Source organism: Eupeodes corollae, chromosome 1 (assembly GCF_945859685.1).
Source record: "Eupeodes corollae chromosome 1, idEupCoro1.1, whole genome shotgun sequence".
Classification (NCBI taxonomy): Eukaryota; Metazoa; Arthropoda; class Insecta; order Diptera; family Syrphidae; genus Eupeodes; species Eupeodes corollae.
In genome coordinates, this window is record NC_079147.1 from 175678984 (window position 1) to 175702450 (window position 23467).

Sequence of the window (23467 nt, forward strand, 5' to 3'; positions counted from 1 at the left end):
GACAACTAAAAATTAAAGTTTAATCAAACAACATAACATAACAATCCATATAATTACAAATTTAAAATTTGCTTTCGTTTTTGTAAAGGAGATTCCCATGAAAATTATTTTCAAATGCTTTTATATTGCAATAAGAAAAAATATTGAGCCTTCGAAAGCATTCCATATTTGTGTAAGGTTTCTAAAACATGAAACATTGCGACGGTGCTGAAGAGAATGAATAAATGTTTCAGTCAAATAACATTTTTTAGAAGTTTCTTATCAATTCTGCTCAGAAAAATCAAGTGCGGTTTTGCCTCTTGCTTTATAGATTATAGCCGGATCAGAAAGCTTACAAAACTTCTTGCATCGTCGGAGGAAACCTTAACACTGAACACCATTTATGTCGGCGATCAAATATGTGATCACTCCATGAAATATTGTGTATTGCACATACACATAGAATTAATAGCTATTTAACTATTTTGTAGTACTCGTGGCATGATGGTTAGTGCGTTTGACTGTCATGTGAGAGGTCTTGGGGTTCGATCCCTGCCTAGGCCATCTAAAGTTTTTTTCACCTGTATTGCCTCTTGCGAGGAATTGACAAATTCTCCAAGAGTAATCTTCTCATGAAAAATGCCGTTCGGATTCGGCTTAAAACTTTGGGTCCCCTCCATTTCCGACAACATTAGCTGCACACAGGAATGGTAGAGAGTTGTAAGTCACTTGGCCCTAGTTCCCAACTGACTGTTGAGCCACTCAATTTTTTAATTATTTTTTTAAACTATTTATTGAGTTTTCGAAGTATTTAATTTTACACAGTTTATGAATGATTAAAGCTGTAAAGTTAAAAATTGAATGAGCTTATCATTCGCTACCGTTGATAACCCACATCTTCACGAAAGAATTGCATTTACTGCGTAACAAAATAAATAAGGCATGGAAACTTATCTCAAAACTCTGTCTCCAATAAACTACTCTTTTTATTTGAACTTTTGAATGAATTTAAGTCTCTTTCAAATTTGTTATATGCTAGTTATGTTAATGATATGGGCACCCTTTTGAAAGAGAATCGTAAAAAAATTTAGAAACGTGTAAACTTAAATAAAAAATCAGATTGCTTTCCAGTTAACTTCACTTACCAGAACCTTTCATTAGATAAACCTGTTGAATCTGTAACGCTTTCGCTACAAATTTCCGTAAATCATTTGTTAATAGCCCTGAAGAAGCTGATGGAGTATATTTTCATAATCTTCACTCCTTTTCGCAAACTAGCTGTAGTCACATCCGTGTACAGAGTACGGTCCTTGATCTTTTATCTGCGTTGAATGATGAATCTTTAGCCGGTCCCGATGTTATTCCACCAATAGTATTTAAAAAGTGTAGTAATGTTTTAGTTGAACCTCTACGTTCTTATTCAAACTTTACCTTAAAACAGCAAATTTCCCAGTATATGGAAGAAGTCATTTCTTACACCAATTTTCAAGAAAACTAAAAAAAACTACAAACTACAGGTCCATTGCAAAGTTTTGTTGCATTCCCAAATTGTTTGAACAAGTTTTTTTGTGAAAGTGTAGCATTTTTTAAGTAAAAATCTCATTTTCGAACAGCAACATGGTTTTGTGAAAAAGAGCTCAACCGTTATAAAACTCATCACATTCTCCAACATACATATGTTCAAACGCTTTAGAACAAGGTTATGAAGTTCAATGTGTATCTAAGCTTTTGACCAACTTAGTCACGGAATTATTTTAATTAAACTTTAGGCTCTTGGTTTTCCACCATTATTCTTAGCTTGGATCAAATCGTACCTTGAAAACAGATCCTATGAGGTAAAATTTAGAAATTGTCAAAACTCTTTGTCTGAACCCTTTGTTGCTCAATCTGGTGTTCCCCAGGAAGCCATTTTGGCCCTTTTCTATTCATCCTGTCTATTAACGACGTATCGTCATGTCTACGCTCAAGTAAAGTTCTCATTTTTGCCGCATTTTATTATCACCATGATCTGATCCGGATCTTGGATTTATTTATTTATTCATTTATTCATCAAGCAGAGACACAGCTCTTAAAGACTACTTGAACAATAGTAAGTTTATATAAATAATAATAAATAAAACGAAAAAAAAAGAATGTACAATTAACATTAACCACCGAAGTTTATTATTAATAACAATTTTTTTTCTAAAACAGTCCCTACTTAAATATAAATTAAAATCGATAGCATTACAAACAGAATTAGCTTGTCTTAAACAGCGAGGGTTCATTGATTCCATAGTTGACCATATGAAAGGGTACACAAAATAAGCGATTATTACGTAATTCACGGCAAGGAACATGAAAGCCAATCAACGAAAGCAAGTAAGGGCCATTGATTTTATAATTTATTAAATCTGTGACAAGCATTACATTGAAATAAATACGTCGTGATTCTAGGGATAGAATACCCAACAACAAACACCTGTTGTTATATGAAGGCATATCCGTGTTCCAACGCAATATCCGAATTGCAATTCTAGTAAAGCGTTTCTGAATTCGGTCAATTCTCGCCGAATATGTTTTATACATAGGATTCCAGGTAGATGAGCAGTATTCTAAAATTGAGCGAACATATGAAAAATATAAGGCTCTAAGAGTATATGGATCAGAGAAGTCTTTCGCGTTTCTGGAAATAAATCCAATTATAGAACTGGCCATAGAAATAATAGCCGCGTTTTATTATCACCGTAATCTGATCCGGATCAGATGATGATAATAAAACAGCATTGGATCATCATATTTTTTATTATTTAAAGTTTGGTAGCAGTGTCTAATTCGTTCTTTCAAAAGTGACATTTCGAAGCAAAAAAAAATATAAACAAATACCCAAAATGGAAGCTGCTGTGGTTGATCGAAGTATTCATTTTAATTTGTATTTCTTTTCTCTTTTAAAAACTTTTATAATTTGTAGTTTTTATTTGAAAGTGATGAAAGCGAAGAATCAAACAATTCAATTTTATCCCTATTGAATCTTATCGATGATGATTTAAGTTCCAGTTGTAGCTCCACAACTTCTGAAAATGTGCAAATCACAAAAATCAAAAAATGTTGAAAATACTTTTACATGGGATTTTTTGAAATCATTCTTTTAATTAAAAATTGTTGTAAGAAACACTTAGGTGACATAAATTAGAACTCAAAACCGTCTAAACCATCTCAATAAAGAGAGTAGTTTTGAAATGACAGTGGTTTGTATGTAACACTTCCAAGAATTTCGAGAGAAAATCATACAAAATTCCTAAAAGTGTTACATACAACCCACCGTCATTTCAAAACTACTCACTTAATTGAGATGGTTCAGACGGTTCTGAGTTCTAATTTATGTCACCTAAGTGTTTCTTACAACCATTTTCAATTTAAAGAATGATTTCAAAAAATTCCCATGTAAAAGTATTTTCAACATTTTTTGATTCTCAAAAAAAAAGTTAAAACTATTTTTTGATGGAAATTTTTTGAATTTAATAGAGTTTACGGAATCAGTTAGCAGACATAAATTAAAACTCCGAACCGTTTGAACCATCTCAATGAAGAGAGTAGTTTTGAAATGACGGTGGGTTGTATGTAACACTTTTAAGAATTTTGTATGATTTTCTCTCGAAATTCTTGGAAGTGTTACATACAAACCACTGTCATTTCAAAACTACTCTCTTCATTGAGATGGTTTAGACGGTTCTGAGTTCTAATTTATGTCACCTAAGTGTTTCTTACAACCATTTTCAATTAAAAGAATGATTTCAAAAAATTCCCATGTAAAAGTATTTTCAACATTTTTTTCTGCTGCAGCTTTCTCGATTTTATTTATGTTTTTTGACATTTAAAGCAGGGTTGCCCATAGAACATTTTGCTCAATGATTTTTTTTTGTTCCTTTTTTTTGGGCAAAATATTACCCATAAATTATGTCAAATATACATTTTTTTGGACTTAATTATTTGAATTTCACCAATTAATTAGTTTTGTTAAAATATCTAATTATTTCATGGATTATATACCAAATCAATAAATATAAAGCTTCGCGCTTTTTATTTAAAAAAATATTTTAGTTTCAGTCAAATTAAAATGTTTATATGGCAATACAGGTTTTATTTAATTTGTTTGCAATGATACCAACATTTACATGTGAAATCACAATGATAGAGCGCTCCTCGTTGTGAAAAAAAGAATTAAATTTTGGATCTCAAATTGAGATCCAAACACAAAGCAGGATCTTGTGTTGTTGTTGTAATGCATGTAAATCCAAGATCCGGATCAGATCATGGTGATAATAAAACGCGGCTAATATAGTCAATGTGATTAGCGAATTCGAATTTTAAATCAAAGATTTACATGCATTACAACAACAACACAAGATCCTGCTTTGTGTTTGGATCTCAATTTGAGATCCAAAATTTAATTCTTTTTTTCACAACAAGGAGCGCTCTATCATTGTGATTTCACGTGTAAATGTTGCAAACAAATTAAATAAAACCTGTATTGCCATATAAACATTTCAATTTGACTGAAATAAAATATTTTTTTAAATAGAAAGCGAGAAACTTTATATTTATTTATTTGGTATATCCATAAAATAATTATATATTTTAACAAAACTAGATATTAATTGGTGAAATTCAAATAATTAATTCCAAAAAATGTATATTTGACATAATTTATTGGTATTATTTTCCCCAAAAAAAGGAACAAAAAAAATCATTGAGCAAAATGTTCTATGGGAAACCCTGCTTTAAATGTCAAAAAATATAAATAAAATCGAGAAAGCTGCAGCAGAAAAAAATGTTGAAAATACTTTTACATGGACATTTTTTGAAATCATTCTTTAAATTGAAAATGGTTGTAAGAAACACTTAGGTGACATAAATTAGAACTCAGAACCGTCTGAACCATATCAATGAAGAGAGTAGTTTTGAAATGATAGTGGTTTGTATGTAACACTTCCAAGAATTTCGAGAGAAAATCATACAAAATTCTTAAAACACTTATGATGAGCCTCTAATCGTAGTATGAGGCTTGCTATAAGCTAACTTCTTTTTGAAGTGTAAAAAGATAAGGATGTGAACCAATACTCGTGTTTTGTTGGGAAATCTATCCATAGTAAAGTAGGATTTTACACGAATAACAAAAACAATATCCATAGTGAGAATAACACCGATAAAAGTTAGAGTAGAATCTCACTATGGATAGGTTTTTGACATTTATACGAGCCTCGAATGGATCTTATGTGATTTCGTTCTCAAATGTTGGTACGATTGATATTGCATTTGTATCTCGATAGCTGTGTTTGTTGAGTAGTTCTGCATTTGGAATCATGTGTGCTTTCCATTGCGGAAAAAACGAATCTATTACTGTTGATATTATTTAGTTTTGTTAGTGAAAATGGACTAACTGGGTTTATTTTACAAGAAAAAACAAAGAAAAGATATTTATGTTTCCCTATGATTCCAAAAAAGGTTTATCTCAGTTTAGAATAGATAAATTTTAACTCGATTCAGGTATATAAAGAATTGAGGAGAGCTTCAAGCTCGCTTCAACACCACATGTTAATGTAGTAGTCTACGAACAAACCCCCTTTTTGAAGTTTTTTATTATTATTTTGACAGATCTACTTTCAGTTGTACCAATTTTTAAATACAAAAATCTAGCCACTGCTGATCGTTTTGTTGGGAATTTCTCACTTTACTATATATGAAATGCGAACAAAACGCACGTAATAAATGAATATGAAAAGCTGAAGGTACATATTTTCAGTGACAAAACAGAGCTCTAGGGCACATCAACTATTATTATATGGATGTCACTTTTGATCCATTCCAGTACTACTTGTGTTGAACGCTTTGATAGGTAATTTATAACACAACGAAGACGAGATTTATTGAAACGCATTTTTGACTAGAGAGCTAGATCCCAAACTCTATTAAATAACTTTTGAAACTATCAATTGGAATAATCTTACTTTTCCAAAAAAGAGTGTAGATTTATTCCGCTGTTCAGTGGACCTATATTTACAAAAGACATATTGCTGGGCAATTGGAAGTTTTTGTTCTTTGAAATATTTACTATGCTGAAAATTGATCAACCTGAAAATATGGGCTGTCACATATTGTTCTAGGCCCAAGACCACCCCAACCAATCAGTATGCAATTTTTTGTCGAAGTTATATTTTTGGGTCATGCCATTATTTTTAATGTCCATAAAATATGTTACGTACAAATGTGGAGTCCTTTCTTACTTTTGCGAACCTCATTATGTTTCAATTTGACTCCAGAAAATTTGTTGGAAAAAAATAGACATTTATTTACTGGCGCTACTTATTTGTCCGGCACCACCCAAAGGAATGTGCTGAAATTTTTGCTGAGTTTTTTCCTTTTACTCAGCTTGTCCATGATTCTACTCGAATGTACAACGTTAATGGCCGATCAGAAAATACTCTTGCATTGCTCCTTACAATAGATAGATAGATCGATATTTTTATTCAATAATTTTAAGGTTCTTGTTACATAAATTTTTTGGTGTAAGGAATAAATAAGAAGGCATGACAAAAATGTCGTCTGTCCTAGTGACAATGTTATTTAATTTTATATTCAATTTAAAATCATACAATTTTTAGTTTTTTTTTCAATTAATTGGTACTTATTGACTTGTAGCATAATTTGCTTTTAATTCAATCAAACAATAAATAGGAGAGTAGTTGAGACTTTTAGTTTAGTCGAAACAAAATTACTTTAATTACTTTTACTGAAAAATGAAAATTTACTTACTTTAAGATTATTAACAAAATCCAAAGAAAAACATGACTGTTAGTAGAAACAAAAATACAAAAAAAGGTAGTTTAAAAATGTTCATCTATGATTCTTCTTCTATAGCTCATCGCCTCGTTGGTAGTTTTTTTGATCAGCAACCAATCTTCTCCATTTAGGTAACTTATTGTTTCATTGTCGTTTAGTCTCCTTAGCTCCTTTAATATTGGACACACACCGATTAAGTGGATAGTGTTTTCGTTCACTCCAATATTTCATAAGGAGCAAATATTAACCAAATCGTTTCTGTGTGACATACAGTTTAGGTTAAGAAGTTCACCTCTTACTTTAAAAATAGTTCCAATCGTTTTTATTGAAAAATCGAGCCTAAACTGCTTCTTACACCTGACCCTGAAAAATACACAATCAGTGTTTTGATGCCTTTAGGCATACCTTACCATCATTTCATATCTGATAATTCTTGGCAAACAGGATCTCAAAATCTCTAACTCAGGAATCAAACTTTTTTTTGAAATCGTACTGTGGCGGATGGTATCCCCACTATTAGAGGTGTTTCCTCCACTCCCCTTCGATGCATACGGGACCGTAGATCACACGAAAAACTTTTCTCTTGAAGCGACCCAAGGTGCTTTCATCCGCTTTTGTCATAGTTCATGCTTCTGCACCGTATAGCAAGACGGGGATGATAAGTGTCTTATATAGCAACAGTTTGGTCCCTCGAGAGAGGACTTTACCACTCAATTGCTTTCTTAGTCCAAAGAAACAGCGGTTAGCAAGAGTTATTCTGCGTTTGATCTCAGCGCTGGTGTTGTTTTCTGCGTTTACAGAGGAGCCTAGGTAGACGAAGTCCTTGACTACCTCAAAGTTACGTCTGTCGATGGTGAAGTTTTGACCAAGACGTCGGTGTTGTATGTCCTTTCTTGACGACAGCATGTACTTTGTTGGCTTTCGTCGTCTATGTTGAATAGATCATCCTGCCTGACAGCGGAATTCAGTTCGTCGTCGCCGTTATACAGTCTGCAGAAGTGGTCCTTCCATATTCTCAGCATTGACTGCGGTTCTACTATGGTGTTTGTTGTACTATGATGCTTTGCGTGCCTGTTGGCTGCATTTACCGCCGACATTCCTCATCAAACCAGGGGTTCCTTGTTGGTGGCTGTTTGAAACCCAGCACATCAGAGGCGGCTTCTCTGATTGCATCTTGACAATGTTGCCACTGGTTTTCGATACATTGTGTTGGCAGCAGAGAACTTCGAGAGAGGTTACTTGTAACTCGGTCGGAAAACGATTTGGCGATCTCTGGCGATTGCAGCCGTTCGACGTTATACCTTCTCCCAGCACCTCCCTGTTTTGCCTTGTCTGGAAATCCGAAGTGCTACCTTGGCTACAACGAGGTGCTGGAAGCGTGTCTGGCGTCGATCGCAATGTGGTCAATCTGGTTGACGGTAGATTGATCTGGAGAAGTCCAAGTACCTTTGTGGATGTTGAGGTGTGGAAAACGCGTACTGGCTACCATGACGTTTCTCCCCGCAGCAAAATCTATTAGCTTGAATCCGTTGTCCACCAAAGATGTCTTCCCTTCCTAGCTTGGCATTAAAATCGACCAGGACTATTTTAATATCGTAGCTAGGGTACTGCTCATATGTTTTTTCTAAGAGCTCGAAGAACATATCTTTGGTGTTGTCGTCCTTCTCTTCTGTTGGGGAGTGCGCGCATATCAGGCTAATGTTTCCGAATTTAGCCTTGAAGCGTATGGTCATGAGGCGCTCATTGATGCACCTATAGCTCAAGACTTCTTGCCTAAGTCTGGCTCCAATGACGAAGCCGCATCCAAATAAGCGCTGTTGGTTTTCGTGGTAGCAGTCACCATAGTAAATATCGCAGTTTTTCATCCTCTTTTTGCCCGGCTCATCCCATCGTATTTCCTGGATGGCGGTGATATCTGCTTTATAACGGTCTAGGGCCTCCGCTAATTCTTCGGCCGCACGTGGTCTGTTAAGGGACCTACCATTCCACGTGCATATCCGAAGTTCGTTGTCCTTTATTCGTTTGAGTTGGTTGTCAACAGTAAATCCGTCCATATCCGAGGCTTGTTGGTGCTTCGCAACTATGAAAGCTTTTACTTGGCCAGGAACTCACCCCGACGGTATAACTCCAAGGATGGGGAGCCGGATATAACCGCTCCTTATAGGCCTGGGCTCCGAAAAAGTCGAAGGAGCCCTATAAGGTGTTCACTAAGTAGTTCAACCTTACTGGAACTGTAGACGCCACCGTTGATTCCATCTCGGGAATTCCTCCGCTGCCGTCTGGATAAGGAGAGGTGCCTTAGTGGAAACACGTCTCCCCACCTCTCTCGTTTGCTGCCCCTACCAATTTTCCACTGGGGTTGGAACCCAATCTCCAGTTGAGGTACTAGGCACCCGATGTTCACCACGTGCAGGTGAGAGTGGGAGTTGATAGACAGAGGTTGGTTTTGAGAAAAACCTGTGGACGCAACCACATCCTGATCTAGCTACATACATATGTACGATCAAACTTGAGTATCTACGTATATATTACAATATGTTTTTTTAAATTAATGTCCTCCCTGCTCGGGCGTCATGAACATTTTTATATTTTTCACAAGTAAGGTTAATTAAAACGAAAAAAATATATTCTTCTTGAATTCTAAAAAAATACAGAAAAAAGAGATTTCGAATTTAAAAAAAAGTTCTTTGAGTTACAATCTAAAATGCCATTGTTAATTTTTATTCTTATTTAAATATTTGCGAAACTGTTAGAATTACAAAATAGAAAAAGAATGAGAATTAAAACATATTCATATAAATTAATAGAAAAGGAATGGAATAAAAAGTAAATACTCAGTTTTTATACATCAAAGTTTCTTTAACAATAATTATCAATACAATTTAAGTCAATTGTGAAAAGCCAGTCTTTAACTTTTTTAAGAAAAGCGTTTAAATTTTGAGTAGTTCTTATAGATATTGGTAAGTTATTTAATGACTAGGGTGCTGCGACATTATAAAAGTAAAAAAATGAGGGTTATGAGCAATGGGAATATTGAAAAAATGAATATTATTAATTATGCGTAGATTAATAACTGCGACTTCCTACTTGGAATGTTACCACTTTTCTTGAAAAATTCTTTCAGTAAAATGTAAAGGTTTCTCAAAGGTAGAATTCCCAAATCCTTGAATAAGGGCTAACTTTCAGTTAATCGATTTTCATTGCAAATGATTCTAATCAGATGTTTTGGATCAATCAACAAGGGTCTTAAAGTACTAGCATATGCACCACCCCAGCTAGATAAACCATATTGTATTTTAGAGTGTACAAGAACGTAATTAATTGGAGTTAAAATTTTTTTTGAGCAGAACGGTTTTAAAAGATACATTTTTCTAATAATGAGCATTAAATCATTTTTATATTGAAAATATGATCTTTCCAGTTAAGATTAAAATCAATTGTACCTTCTATATATATAAAACTGTACACTGAATCAATTTTAAAACAAGAATCTTAACAAGAACCAGCTGCTTGAAAATTAGGTCTACCACATCTGAGTAAGGGAAAGGTGAATTGTCTACAATTCGACCCATGAAATATAAAATTGTAATTGCAAAGCTGATGACTAGAAGTTTTGAATGACATTATTTTAGTTTTTTTCACTAAGGATTAATTTATGAACCGAGAACCAAGCTCTTAGAATTTGTAGATCTTCTTCAATTTGAATGTTACAATTATGTTCTGAGTTTGACTGGTAGCTAAACGATATATCATCCGCAAAAGCCGTAGCAAGGCCATTAAAGTGTCACCTAAAGAGAGAGTAAATATAAACCAGAAAAAACAAGGGGCCGAGTACGGAGCCCTGAGGTACTCCAGATTTTATATATAGAGCTTCACTCATTACACCATTAACTACTACTTTTTGAACTCTTTCTTTTAAATATGACTTCAGCCATTGAAAAATAACTCCTCTTAATCATACATATATAACTTTTACTTAGCAGTAAATCATGATCAACCATGTCAAAGTCTTTAGTCATATCAATAAAAAGAGCCATAGTCGGTTTATTATGATTCAAGCTGCCATAGAGTTGACTGCAAAGTCGAAGAATTGCATCTTTGGTTGACTTTCCAGACCGAAATCCAAATTGATTTTCGCCAAAAAACAATTTTTATCTAAGAAAGAAGTAATTCTTCTTTTCATTCATTTTTCGAAAATTTTTGAAAAGGTAGGAAGAAGAGAAATAGGTCTGTAGTTAGACAAGTTTGATCTATTATCTTTTTTATAGAGGGGGATCAATTTCACATTTTTAAGTTGTTGAGGAAAACAACCTTGTTCAACACTTAAGTTAAATATATAACTTAGCACATCTTAGACATATAAAGCAATTTGTAAGTTACTAGATATTCCATCTGGAGTACAAAGTTTTTGTTTTCCATCGATAAAATAATTTTATAAGTTTCAAAAGAGGAAATAGCATCGAATATACTGCACTTACTTACTGCTATTATAAATATAAGTGTAGTTATTGTGTTTCGCTCAGGTATGAAAGTTGGGTTTATGAGTTAGTTGCTGTCGTACCTTTGCAAGACGTAACACCAAATTTACACTACAACATAAATGAGGTTGTTCTGAACAATTGTTCTCTAGTGAACATTTTAAATATCAATCGTAAGAAAAAGCATGATAAATAATAATTTCCTTTTTTTAAAACTGAATTTCTAAAAAAGAAATTTAATAGTGTTCCTTGATAGTCAAGGAAAATATCCTTTAATGTTTCTTGTCAATAAAATATTATTGTTTTTAGGGATACGTTAAATTTTATAATAACCAACATAAAATGACGAATTAAATCTTAAAACTTGGGATTTTTGTTTAGTTTTGTGAAACACAAAAGTTCGCTCTGGCTGGCTTTTTAACATTAAACCGTAAAAAGACTGTTAAACAGTCATCATGAATAATTTACAAACTTACCCCTTATTCCTTTTTCAGAATGGTGGCGAGTCGATTGAGTGAAATGGGCGAGACTGCCATGTCCCCATCTACTTCAGAAGATATGACAGATGTTGACATGGCTTCCATAGCCGAAGTAGAATTGTCAGAGAAATTCTCGGTTCAAGGCACTTCCACGGGGAAAATAAGTGGAAAAAAGAAAGTCGTAAGTATTCCTTTTGTTTGGTATATACTCAATGTATTTGTTAGTTTTTTTTTTAATTAATTTGTAACTGGGTTCATCAATAAAATATATTTTTTTAACTTACTTACTTACTTACTTAAGGGCCTCATCCAACAAACTTCTCCATAGCTCGGTCCCTAGCTAGATGTCTCCAGTTTCGCGCTCTAAGTTGGGTGAGGTCACCTTCCACTTGTGCGCGCCACCTGATCCGCGGTCTTCCTCTACTGCGCTGTCCTGTGGGTGCGGATTCGAAGACTTTCCGGGCCGAAGCATTGGTTTCCATGCGCTCTACGTGACCCAGCCATCTTAGTCGTTGGACTTTTACTCTTCTGGCTAAGTCTACGTCGCTGTACAGCCCGTACAGTTCGTCGTTCCATCTTCTCCTCCACTCCCTTCGATGCATACGGGACCGTAGATCACACGAAAAACTTTTCTCCCGAAGCGACCCAAGGTGCTTTCATCCGCTTTTGTCATGGTCCATGCTCCGTATAGCAGGACGGGGATGATAAGGGTCTTATAAAGCAACACTTTGGTCCCTCGAGAGAGGACTTTACCACTCAATTGCTTTCTTAGTCCAAAGAAACAGCGGTTAGCAAGAGTTATTCTGCGTTTGATCTCAGCGCTGGTGTTGTTTTCTGCGTTTACAGCGGAGCCTAGGTAGACGAAGTCCTTGACTACCTCAAAGTTACGTCTGTCGATGGTGACGTTTTGACCAAAACGTCGGTGTTGTATGTACTTTCTAGACGACAGCATGTACTTTGTTTTGCCCTCATTAACCGTTAAACCCATTTTTGCCGCCTCTGCCTCAATACTCCCAAAAGCCCCATTGACATCACGCTGAGTTCTTCCGATTATGTCATTTTGACATAGCATATGCATCAGCATATGCCAGTAATTGGACAGACTTTTGAAAGATACTGCCTCTAGTGTTGACGTGTGAGCTCTGCACTATTCTTTCAAGCACGATGTTAAAAAAATCGCATGACAGCGCATCACCTTGTCTAAAACCTTTTTTGACATCAAAAGGTTCTGTTAAGTTGTTTCCAACCTTTATGGAGCAGCGTGAATTCTCCATGGTCATCCTGCACAAACGGACGATTTTGGCAGGGATGCCAAAACTAGACATGGCTCTATACAGCTCGTCCCTGTAGATGCTGTCATATGCGGCCTTGAAATCGATGAAAAGATGGTGGGTGTCGATTAGGTGTTCTTGAGTTTTTTTCCAGGATCTGCCGTAATGTGAATATTTGATCAACTGTGGCCTAAAACCACACTAATAAGGACCTATCAGGTTGTTGACGATGGGCTTTAGACGTTCACATATTACGGCAGAGAAGATTTTATAGGCGATGTTAAGTAGACTTATTCTTCTATAGTTGGTGCAGTTTAGAGGGTCTCCTTTTTTCAGGATCCGGCAAACAATACTGAGGTTCCATTCTTCGGGCATGCTTTCTTTCGACCATATCTTACAGATAAGTTGGTGCGTGCTCCTAACCAACTTATCTCCATGTGCTTTAAAGAGCTCGGCATTCAAGCCATCCGCTCCAGCGGCTTTATTAGACTTCAACTTAGATATGGCAATCTTTACTTCATCTAAGGCGGGAGGACGGGATTGTTGGCTTTCGTCGTCTATGTTGAATGGATCATCCTGCCTGACAGCGGAATTCAGTTCGTCGTCGCCGTTATACAGTCTGCAGAAATGGTCCTTCCATATCCTCAGCATTGACTGCGGTTCCACTATGATGTTTCCACTTTCGTCTTTGCAGCCTTCGGTTCTAGGTTTGTGAATTTCGTTTCACCTGTTCATAAAACTTTCGAACCTCATTCTACCTTTATACCTCTCAACATCTTCGACCGCACGCTTCTCATGCCCTCTCTTTTTCCTTCTGAGAAGTCGGCGATCCTCTCGCCTCTTCTGCTCATAGAGCTCACGAGCAGCTCTCGTCCTTTTATGCAGCGCCGCTTTGCGTGCCTGTTGGTTGCATTTGCCTGCCGACATTCCTCATCAATCCAGGGGTTCCTTGTTGGTGGCTGTTTGAAACCTAGCACATCAGAGGCGGCTTCTCTGATTGCATCTTGGCAATGTTGCCACTGGTTTTCGATACATTGTGTTGGCGACAGAGAACTTCGAGAGAGGTTACTTGTAACTCGGTCGGAAAAGGATTTGGCGATCTCTGGTGATTGTAGCCATTCGACGTTGTATCTTCTCCCTGTTTTGCCTTGGGTCTGGAAATCCGAAGTGCTACCTTGGCTAGAACGAGGTAGTGGTCCGAGTCGATGTTAGCTCCTCGGAAAGTTCGTACATCCATAATGTTGGAAGCGTGTCTGGCGTCGATCGCAATATGGTCAATCTGGTTGACGGTAGATTGATCTGGAGAAATCCAAGTTCCTTTGTGGATGTTGAGGTGTGGAAAACGCGTACTGGCTACCATGACGTTTCGCGCCGCAGCAAAATCTATGAGCCTGAATCCATTGTCGGAAGTGTTGTCGTGCAGGCTGTTCTTCCCGATTATTGGCATTAAAATCGCCCAGGACTATTTTAATATCGTAGCTAGGGCACTGCTCATATGTTTTTTCTAAGAGCTCGAAGAACATATCTTTGGTGTTGTTGTCTTTCTCTTCTGTGGGGGCGTGCGCGCATATCAGCCTAATGTTGCCGAATTTAGCCTTGATGCGTATGGTCATGAGGCGCTCATTGATGCACCTATAGCTCAAGACTTCTTGCCTAAGTCTGGCTCCGATGACGAATCCGCATCCAAATAAGCGCTGTTGGTTTTCGTGGTAGCAGTCACCATAGTAAATATCGCAGTTTTTCATCCTCTTTTTGCCCGGCCCATCCCATCGTATTTCCTGGATGGCTGTGATATCTGCTTTATATCGTTCTAGGGCCTCCGTTAATTCTTCGGCCGCACGTGGTCTGTTAAGGGACCTAACATTCCACGTGCATATATGAAGTTCGTTGTCCTTTTTTCGTTTGCATTGGTTGTCAACAGTAAATCCGTCCGTATCCGAGGCTTGTTGGTGTTTCGCCGGCCAAGATGAAATAGTTTTCTTCCAAGCTCAGTTTAAGTTCCTTAAAAACAATCTCGAGTTCTGATGCAAAGTAAGAGACCTGCGGAGCTCCAGCCGCATAAGCCGCAATCATATACATCCGCTTCCCTTGTGAGAGAGAGATGCATACAACGAAAACTTCTAGCGTCTTGAGCTTTCGCAATTCATTGTTGTATATGACTTTATAATTAATGCCTTTTCGTATAAAGAGAGCGACACCGCCCCCTTGAGTGGAGTCGGGCCGGTCTCTTCTTACGATATTGTAATTTTTACGAGTCAATTTGTGTTTGTGGTTTAGCTTAGTTTCGCTAGCCATAAACATATCGGGACTGTAGTCCTTTAACAATTGGAACATATTGGCTCTTCGTTCAATCCTAATCAGTAAATTTACATTCACAGCTAGGACTTTTAGGCGCGTCTCCGGCAGCGCGCCCATTATGGTCTAAATTGCGCCAGGCCATGCAACACTTAAATATATGTATGTATATACATATGTACATAACAAATTTCGCTATTTTTAAACCTTCATCATATTTATTTAGTGATTTAAAAAGAAAAAAAATGTTTGTCCGATTTCTTTTTTGATTAATTGTATTTTCAATATCAATATATATTAAATATATAAATAGGAAATTACAAGTTTTCAGTTTTTTTTTTTATATTTTAAATTTAGGACAAGCTGCTTATAAATAAAAGACATTATATTAAGTTATGTACGGTACTCACCCCGAACGTTTCGCTTGGAACGCGCAACGTTGACAGTTTAGCACTTTAAACTATCCACTAATGGCTTATTTTAATATATGAACTAAATAATTTATTTATATTTATAAGAAATTAACAAAGAGGATTATTGTATGTTTAAAAACCATTAAACCATGTATATTGGCAGCATTGTCATTGTTGAGCAAAAAACAATAGGGCTTATAATTTAAAAAATATTTTTGTTGAACTCGTTGATTTAATAGTTGTTTATTATTTAACTTTTGCAGACATTGGAAAACTTCGAGTTCTTGAAAGTTCTAGGTAAAGGTACTTTCGGAAAAGTGATCCTGTGTCGTGAAAAGTCGACAGCAAAACTATATGCTATTAAAATTCTTAAAAAAGAGGTCATAATACAAAAGGATGAAGTGGCACATACACTCACGGAGAGCAGAGTTCTCCAAACAACAAATCATCCGTTTTTAATTGCAAGTAGGGAAAAATAACCTTTAAATCACAAACTAACATCATTTTTTTCTGATTTTTTTAGTCATTAAAATATTCATTTCAAACCAATGACCGCCTTTGCTTCGTTATGCAATACGTCAATGGGGGTGAACTTTTTTTTCATCTTAGCCGCGAGCGTGTATTCACGGAAGAACGCACCCGATTTTATGGAGCCGAAATTATTTCTGCGTTGGGTTATCTGCATTCACAGGGAATCATATATCGCGACTTAAAGCTGGAGAATCTTCTTTTGGACAAGGATGGTCATATAAAAATAGCTGACTTTGGTTTATGTAAAGAGGACATTACATATGGGCGCACGACAAAGACTTTTTGTGGCACACCAGAATATTTGGCTCCTGAAGTCTTAGAAGATAACGACTATGGTCATGCAGTGGATTGGTGGGGTACCGGAGTTGTTATGTACGAAATGGTGAGAGTTAAATTCGTGTAATATAAGTGTTTAGATTTAAATATTTTATTTATATATATGTATTTTAGATCTGTGGTCGTCTTCCGTTTTATAATCGAGATCATGATGTTCTATTCACATTGATTCTGCTTGAAGATGTTCGATTTCCCCGAACGATATCTGAAGAAGCGAAAAGTCTGTTGAGTGGCTTGCTTGCAAAAGATCCAAATAAAAGACTTGGTGGGGGCCAAGAAGATGTGAGAGAGATACAAGCGCATGCGTTCTTTTCTAGTATTAATTGGACTGATTTAGTACAGAAAAAAGTAAGTGGTTTTTATTATGTTGAATAACAGTACAGAACAATTGTTTCTCTTAGATTCCACCACCGTTTAAGCCTCAAGTCACTTCAGATACTGACACACGATATTTTGATTCGGAGTTTACTGGTGAAAGTGTTGAACTGACCCCACCAGATCCAACAGGTCCCTTGGGGGCGATTCAAGAAGAACCACTTTTCCCACAAGTAAGTAATAAATTTGAGGCATAATTATATTGTTTTTTTTTTTCAAATTTGTTCGTAAAATGTTTTTCTTGCCGTTCTGTGAATAATTTGGCTGCATTTCATTATACATGCTTTCCTAAGGTGGCGCTACGATCCTGTGTGAAAAACCATCTCAGTTACGTTAGGTTAGGTAAATGGGCTGGCAATTCAATCAATTGATAACGTTATCGCTACACTTGAATCAATGTAGATTCATTGTGATACTCTGAAGTATTGAACTTCCCTGAATATAAAATATAAAAACCTATGATTTAGAGGCTTTGATAAAGCAAAATAGTTGGTTTCCTGAAATGTCTAACAGCTCTTTAAGATTATTGAAGGAAGTGTCTGCTTTACTTACTTACTTAAGGTGGCACTACAGTCCGGGGCGGACCTGGGCCTCAACCAACATGCGTCTCCAGCCACCTCGGTCCCTAGCTAGCTGTCTCGCACGCACAAGTTGGTTGAGGTCTTCACACACCTGAGTCCTCTGCTGCGTCGTCTCTCGGGATTGGATTCGAAGACCTTCCGGGCTGGAGCGTGGATAACCATTCGCTCTACATGACCCAGCCATCTAAACCGTTGGACTTTAGTTCTGCTAACTAGGTCAGTTTGGCTGTACAGCCCGTACAGTTCGTCGTTATATCTTCTCCTCCATTCTCCATCTATGCGTACGAGACCAAAAATCACCCGAATAATTTTTCTATCGAAACATCCTAAGACGCTCTCATTTTTCTTTGACAGGGTCCAGGCCTCAGCGCCATAAATGAGAACCGGGATGATGAGAGTCTTATAGATGGTGATTTTACATGCTCGAGAGAGGACTTTACTTCTCAATTGCCTTCTTAGTCCAAAGAAGCAGCGATTTGCAAGAGTTATTCTTCGTTTGATTTCAGCGCTGGTGTCGTTGTCTGTGTTAATAGCGGTGCCTAGGTACCCAAAGTCCTTAACTACCTCAAAAGTTATAGATGTCCATTGTGACGTTTTGTCCAAGACGTCGTCGTTCAGTGTCCTTTTTTGATGACAGCATATACTTAGCGATGCCGTCAGCTCTAACAGCTTTGTTTGACTTCAGTTTAGATATAGCTATTTTCACTTCGTCGAGGTCGGGTAGTGTGACATAATGATGGGCAGTGGAAAAAGAAGTGGACTAAATATTCTTGCTCTTAATCATCACTGCATCCTTTGTACATGCCATCGGTGGTATGCCGCATTTTCTTTTTATCGTAACCCAACAAATTGTGACCTGTTATTATACTCAGAAGCAATCGTAGAGATTTTTTGTGTAGATGCATAATCGAACAGAATATAGGTTTTGTCAAATTTGGACCTTAATTTCCTGGCCGTATAGCACAGGTTTCGCTGTCTTTCCATCTTTCATTTGTTTCTTAAAGTTAGATATAATGCAGTTGGGTAAATTGCTCCACCTTCGGTTTGATTCAGTTTGGTAGATAGAAAAGATTTTACCCTTCATAGCACCAAGAGGAATGTTAACCATTTCCGCAAGTGAGCTATGAAGGGCCGCTCCTTGCCTGGCTAGCTCGTCAGCCCGTTCATTTCCCACGATACCACTATGGCCCGGAACCCGGATCAGGGTGACACTGAGGTTAATATTCAGGCTCGCAAGCCCATCGCGACATTGCTGGACCAATTTAGATGAGGATATGGCCGATTTAATAGCTTTGACAGCTGCCTGACTGTCTGTAAAGATAGCCGCATTTCGGTTTTGGTTTGGGTTTTGTTTAAGTATCTTACATGCCTCCCTTATTGCCAGCAGTTCAGCCTGAAAAACGCTAGCAAAGTAAGGAAGCCTAAAGGATTTGGCTACATTTAGGGACTCAGAAAAGATTCCAGAACCAACTCCGCACTCCATCTTTGAGGCGTCAGTAAAGATGGTTGTGTCGAAACCTATTGACACGATGTCATCCTCCCAATCTTCTCTCGATGGGAAAATAACCTTAAAACCCTTACTAGGTTCAAAGTAGGAGTGCAGTAGTCAGTGACTACCGAGATAATATCTGAGGGAATCAATTTCGTAGTCTTGCTGTGACCATAAGGTTTTGACAACCAGCTATTTGATTCCTTCAGCCCAATAGCGCTGCAGGAAACTATGTATTTAATAAAAAGGTCGATTGGTAGAAGATCCAAAATAACGTTTAAGGTGTCCGTTGGCCAAGTACGCATGGCCCCTGTGGTGCCCACGCAAGCTGTTCTCTGCACCTTCTTTAGCTTATTAATATTATAGGCTTTGCTAAGAGCAGGCCACCACACAATCGAACCATATGTTAAGATTGGGCGTACTACGGCTGTGTACGTCCATAAAGTCATCTTCGACTGAAGTCTCCACTCTTTGCCGAAAGTTTTGCTGCAGGCTTAGAAGGCGACACAGGCCTTCTTAACCCGTACTTAAATATTTAGTTTCCAATTTAGTTTAGGGTCGAGTATAACTTCCAAATATTTTGCACTGGAAGATAATGATAGGATTTGACCGTTGAGTCGTGGTAGCGTGAAGGGCGGTAATTTAGTTTTGGTGGTAAAGAGCAACAGTTCAGTTTTACTTTGGTTAACTCCTAGTCCACAACTCGTGGCCCAGTTGCTAACTTTCTTTAAAGCTGTATCCGTGATTTCACTAATCACAGACGTGTACTTTCCTGACACCAATAGCACCAAATCATCCGAGTAGGCTACCGCCTTCACTCCACATCTCTCTAATTTAACGAGAATTGTATCCATGACCAAAAGCCATGGAAGAGGCGAAAGGACACCACCCTGGGGTGTTGCGATTGTATTGCCTAGAGTGGCTCGAATCTTCCTACCACTGAGCATGGAAATAACCCATTCTCGAATGAAGTCTTCTACACCGAACTTAACGAACGATTTTTCTATGGACGTTGTTAAAAACACCTTCTATGTCTAGGAGGGTGGCAAGAGTAAATTCTTTATAATGGATTGTTTGTTCTACAGTACGCACTACCTCATGGAGGGCAATCTCCGTAGATTTGCCCTTAAGATAAGCATGCTGAGAGCTTTCGAGAGGTCGTCCAACTAGGATTTCTCTAATATGGTAATCAAGAATGCGCTCCAAGGTTTTAAGCACAAAAGATGTTAAGCTTATTGGTCTAAAATCCTTCGCGGATTCGTGACCTCGCCTACCCACTTTCGGGATAAAAACTACTTTGACCTGTCTCCACGACATGGGCACATGTTTGAGAAGGAGACATCTTTTGAAAATTTGTTTCAGCCATGGAGCTGCCACATCATGCTACTTTTGAAGCATAACTGGCAGTATGCCATCCATGCCTGGGGATTTATATGGTGAAAAAGTATTGATGGCCCACAAAATATTTTCTCTGGTTATAACTGAATTGACTTGCTCCACATGAGCTACGTTTAGCTCTGTGGTTTCAAGCGATTCGGGCGTATCACTCTCGCAACCCGGAAAGTGCGTCTTCATCAGTAGCTCAAGAGATTCGGCTGGAGAGGCTGTCCAGGTTCCATCAGGCTTTTTTAGAAATGAAGGATTACAATGTTCCTTTGATAAAACTTTGGTGAGCCTTGCGGTGTCCTTTATGTCTTCGATTGATTCACAGTATTCTCTCCAGCCTTGTCTTTTTGCTGATGACAGGGTTTGCTTGTAAATTTTAAGACAGTCTTTATACGGTTGGTAAAACTTATGTTTGTGGCAGATATTGAAAATTGTCCTCGTCATTTTCCTAAGACTGGACAGTTCTTCATTCCACCAAGAAGGAAGGGCTTTACGGCTATATTTGACTGGGCAAGAGACTCTAAAAGCTTTACTTATAGAAGTTTTAAAGGTATTCACCTTTGATTCAAGGTGAGATTCGGTAAGTTGCTTAGTTGCCTGCCTACAGCCTTGACTTCTATAGACAATATCTTCGCCGTTTTTTATAATAAAATGTTTGCCACGGTCATAGTGATCCAAATGTAAGATCAAATTTTCTGGAAATTTCAATTTGTTTAAATATTTATGACATCTAAACCAAGTAAATTTACAATATTTTTAAAGACTAATAAATATGTGTGTGTCCTTCTTTTTGTATAGTTCAGCTATCAAGATATGGCTTCGACATTGGGTACGTCCGCCCACATCAGTAGTTCAACTGGACTCACATCGATGCAATAGACTTAGAAAAACTAAAAGCAAAAGCCAATAACAAAACGCGGATAAAAATATTATCAGAAAGAAAAAACATGAATGAGTAAAAATAAACAAAAACCATATTAAAAGCTAAATATATTTTATATTCTATATTTAATTAAACATAAGATATATAATAAAAGCAAGCCATTGAGCTTAACGTTTACCGTAAAAAAAAGAAAAAAAAACAAAAACAAAAGAAAATACATTACACGAAACATATATAAATTAGATAATGATTAATTATTATAATTTGGATACATTTTATGGCATAAGTTATAATTAATATTACTTTAAGTTTAGGTAATGTTGAAAAAAGAAAAATATTTGTATTTATATGTCGTTTATTATAATAGTGGATCTTTCTCCTTCTTGCTAATACTTCTGAACTTTTTTTTGTATTTAAACAAAACAAAAAATTAAATTCTTGTTAAATTTGTTTTAAAAATTTTGTTCGTAATTCTTCATATTTTCAAACAGAGTTTTCCAAGATTTTCATTTTGAACACATTTTTGGCGAAGATAGACCACTTTTATAATTAACATCACATAAAATTTAAGTAACAACAAATTAAAAGTAACATTTATTTTTTCTACCACTCTTGTTTTTCTTGTTATTTTATAAATTAAAAACATTTAATTGTATATTTAGTACCCTACGTAACTGTTATAAAAAATAAGATATGAAGAATAAACGATTATTAAATAAAAAAAAAAAAAACGATACACCAACAACAAAACAATAGGTAGACCTAGGCTCCATAGTTCCAATACAAACATTTTTTGATATTTTTTTATATACACAGAAACATAGTTCTAAAAAATAACGATAATTCTTAACAAACAAAGTTAGGAACATAAAAATAAAGTAAATTAAATACAAATGTTAAAATTAAAACGAATAAATATAAAAATAAATACTTAGAGTCGTTTAAAAAAAATAAATAATATTTACGTTCAACATACAAACTAACGTTATACATTTTCATGGAACGAAATTTTCACTCAAAGTCGTTTGTAGATCTTATGTTCTAGTTTCTTCATGGCACATAGTTTCTTATGTTGAACTTAAGTTTCGTCTAAATTGGATATTTGAATGATTTGAACTTTTGAACATTACCCGTATTTAACAATAGTATTGATCGAATTCAATTCCATTTGTTAACATTTTGTGTTTTTATTTTAAAATTTGCACATTAGGTCTTTGTGTCTATTTTGGATTTCATTTACATTATATATGTACATGTATTTGTGTTGACGAATATAACAGAGCTCTCAAAATAAAACAATTGATTATAAATTGCCAATGCAATTCAATTTAGTGGAGATTTTCTTTTTCAAAACTTTGAAGTCCTTTGTCTCGCAAATTCAGAAACAACAGAGCAGTGCCTTTACAATGGTACATACAGCTTTCAATTTGGCGCACATTTTTTTGTTCAAAACTTTGAAGTCGGTTATCTCGGAAACTAAGTCTCCTATAGCATTGAAAGCAGCAAATTTGGAATAAAGGGAGCGGAGTTTTAACTTATTACTCATTTGTGCAGCGCCTTGATGACCTTTCGTGTGTTGGTGAACATGAAACAAAACAATTCATTAAAATTGTTTTGTTAAAAATGAAAAAAAAAAAACAAGATTTGTCGAACCCCTTTTTAGGTGAAGTGCCCCCTTATCATTCATCGACATCATCATGTCCAGAAGATACTCATGTAATTCCTATTCGTTATTTCATTGAAAAACCATTGAGAAAAAACAACAAATTGTCTTGGCAGAGCTGTGAATGGAAAATGTCTTCATCAATTAAGGCGTCGGTTGTTTTATAGTGCGTGAACTTAAAAAAAATTTAAAGTGAATAAAATATGTAAATTGTGATCGCAAACCGTATGGTTTTGACGAAAAATGTTTCAGGTGAGTGAATTATCGTAGAATTTTTTACGTTTATGATGATTTTGTGTAAGTTCAATTTCTTCTTGTATGTATTCGTATGTGTTCATTTCCATCGGAGTCTGCTTAAGGATCGTTTTTTTCCCTTGATTTTGAATTTATTAGTTAGAATTTGAGTGAAAGTGTTGATTAAGTTTTAAATTCATTAAATTGCATTGATAAATATTTTGCAATTGGTCAGTTGTCTATCCCTAACAAGGG

The 23467-nt window shown here is 36.2% G+C and overlaps 1 protein-coding gene across 2 annotated transcripts in view; it reads left to right on the top strand.

Moving 5' to 3' along the window:
- LOC129938459 (RAC serine/threonine-protein kinase) overlaps positions 1 to 22642 on the top strand; it is a 40830-nt gene extending 18188 nt beyond the window's left edge. For both annotated transcript variants that reach the window (XM_056046043.1, XM_056046044.1), the window contains exons 4-9: positions 11771 to 11936; positions 15998 to 16195; positions 16258 to 16647; positions 16716 to 16949; positions 17003 to 17149; positions 21231 to 22642. In XM_056046043.1, the coding sequence (XP_055902018.1) occupies positions 11771 to 11936; positions 15998 to 16195; positions 16258 to 16647; positions 16716 to 16949; positions 17003 to 17149; positions 21231 to 21311 (1216 nt within the window). In that variant the 3' untranslated portion in view covers positions 21312 to 22642. The remainder of the gene's footprint in view (positions 1 to 11770; positions 11937 to 15997; positions 16196 to 16257; positions 16648 to 16715; positions 16950 to 17002; positions 17150 to 21230) is intronic.
- Positions 22643 to 23467: the final 825 nt, after the last annotated feature.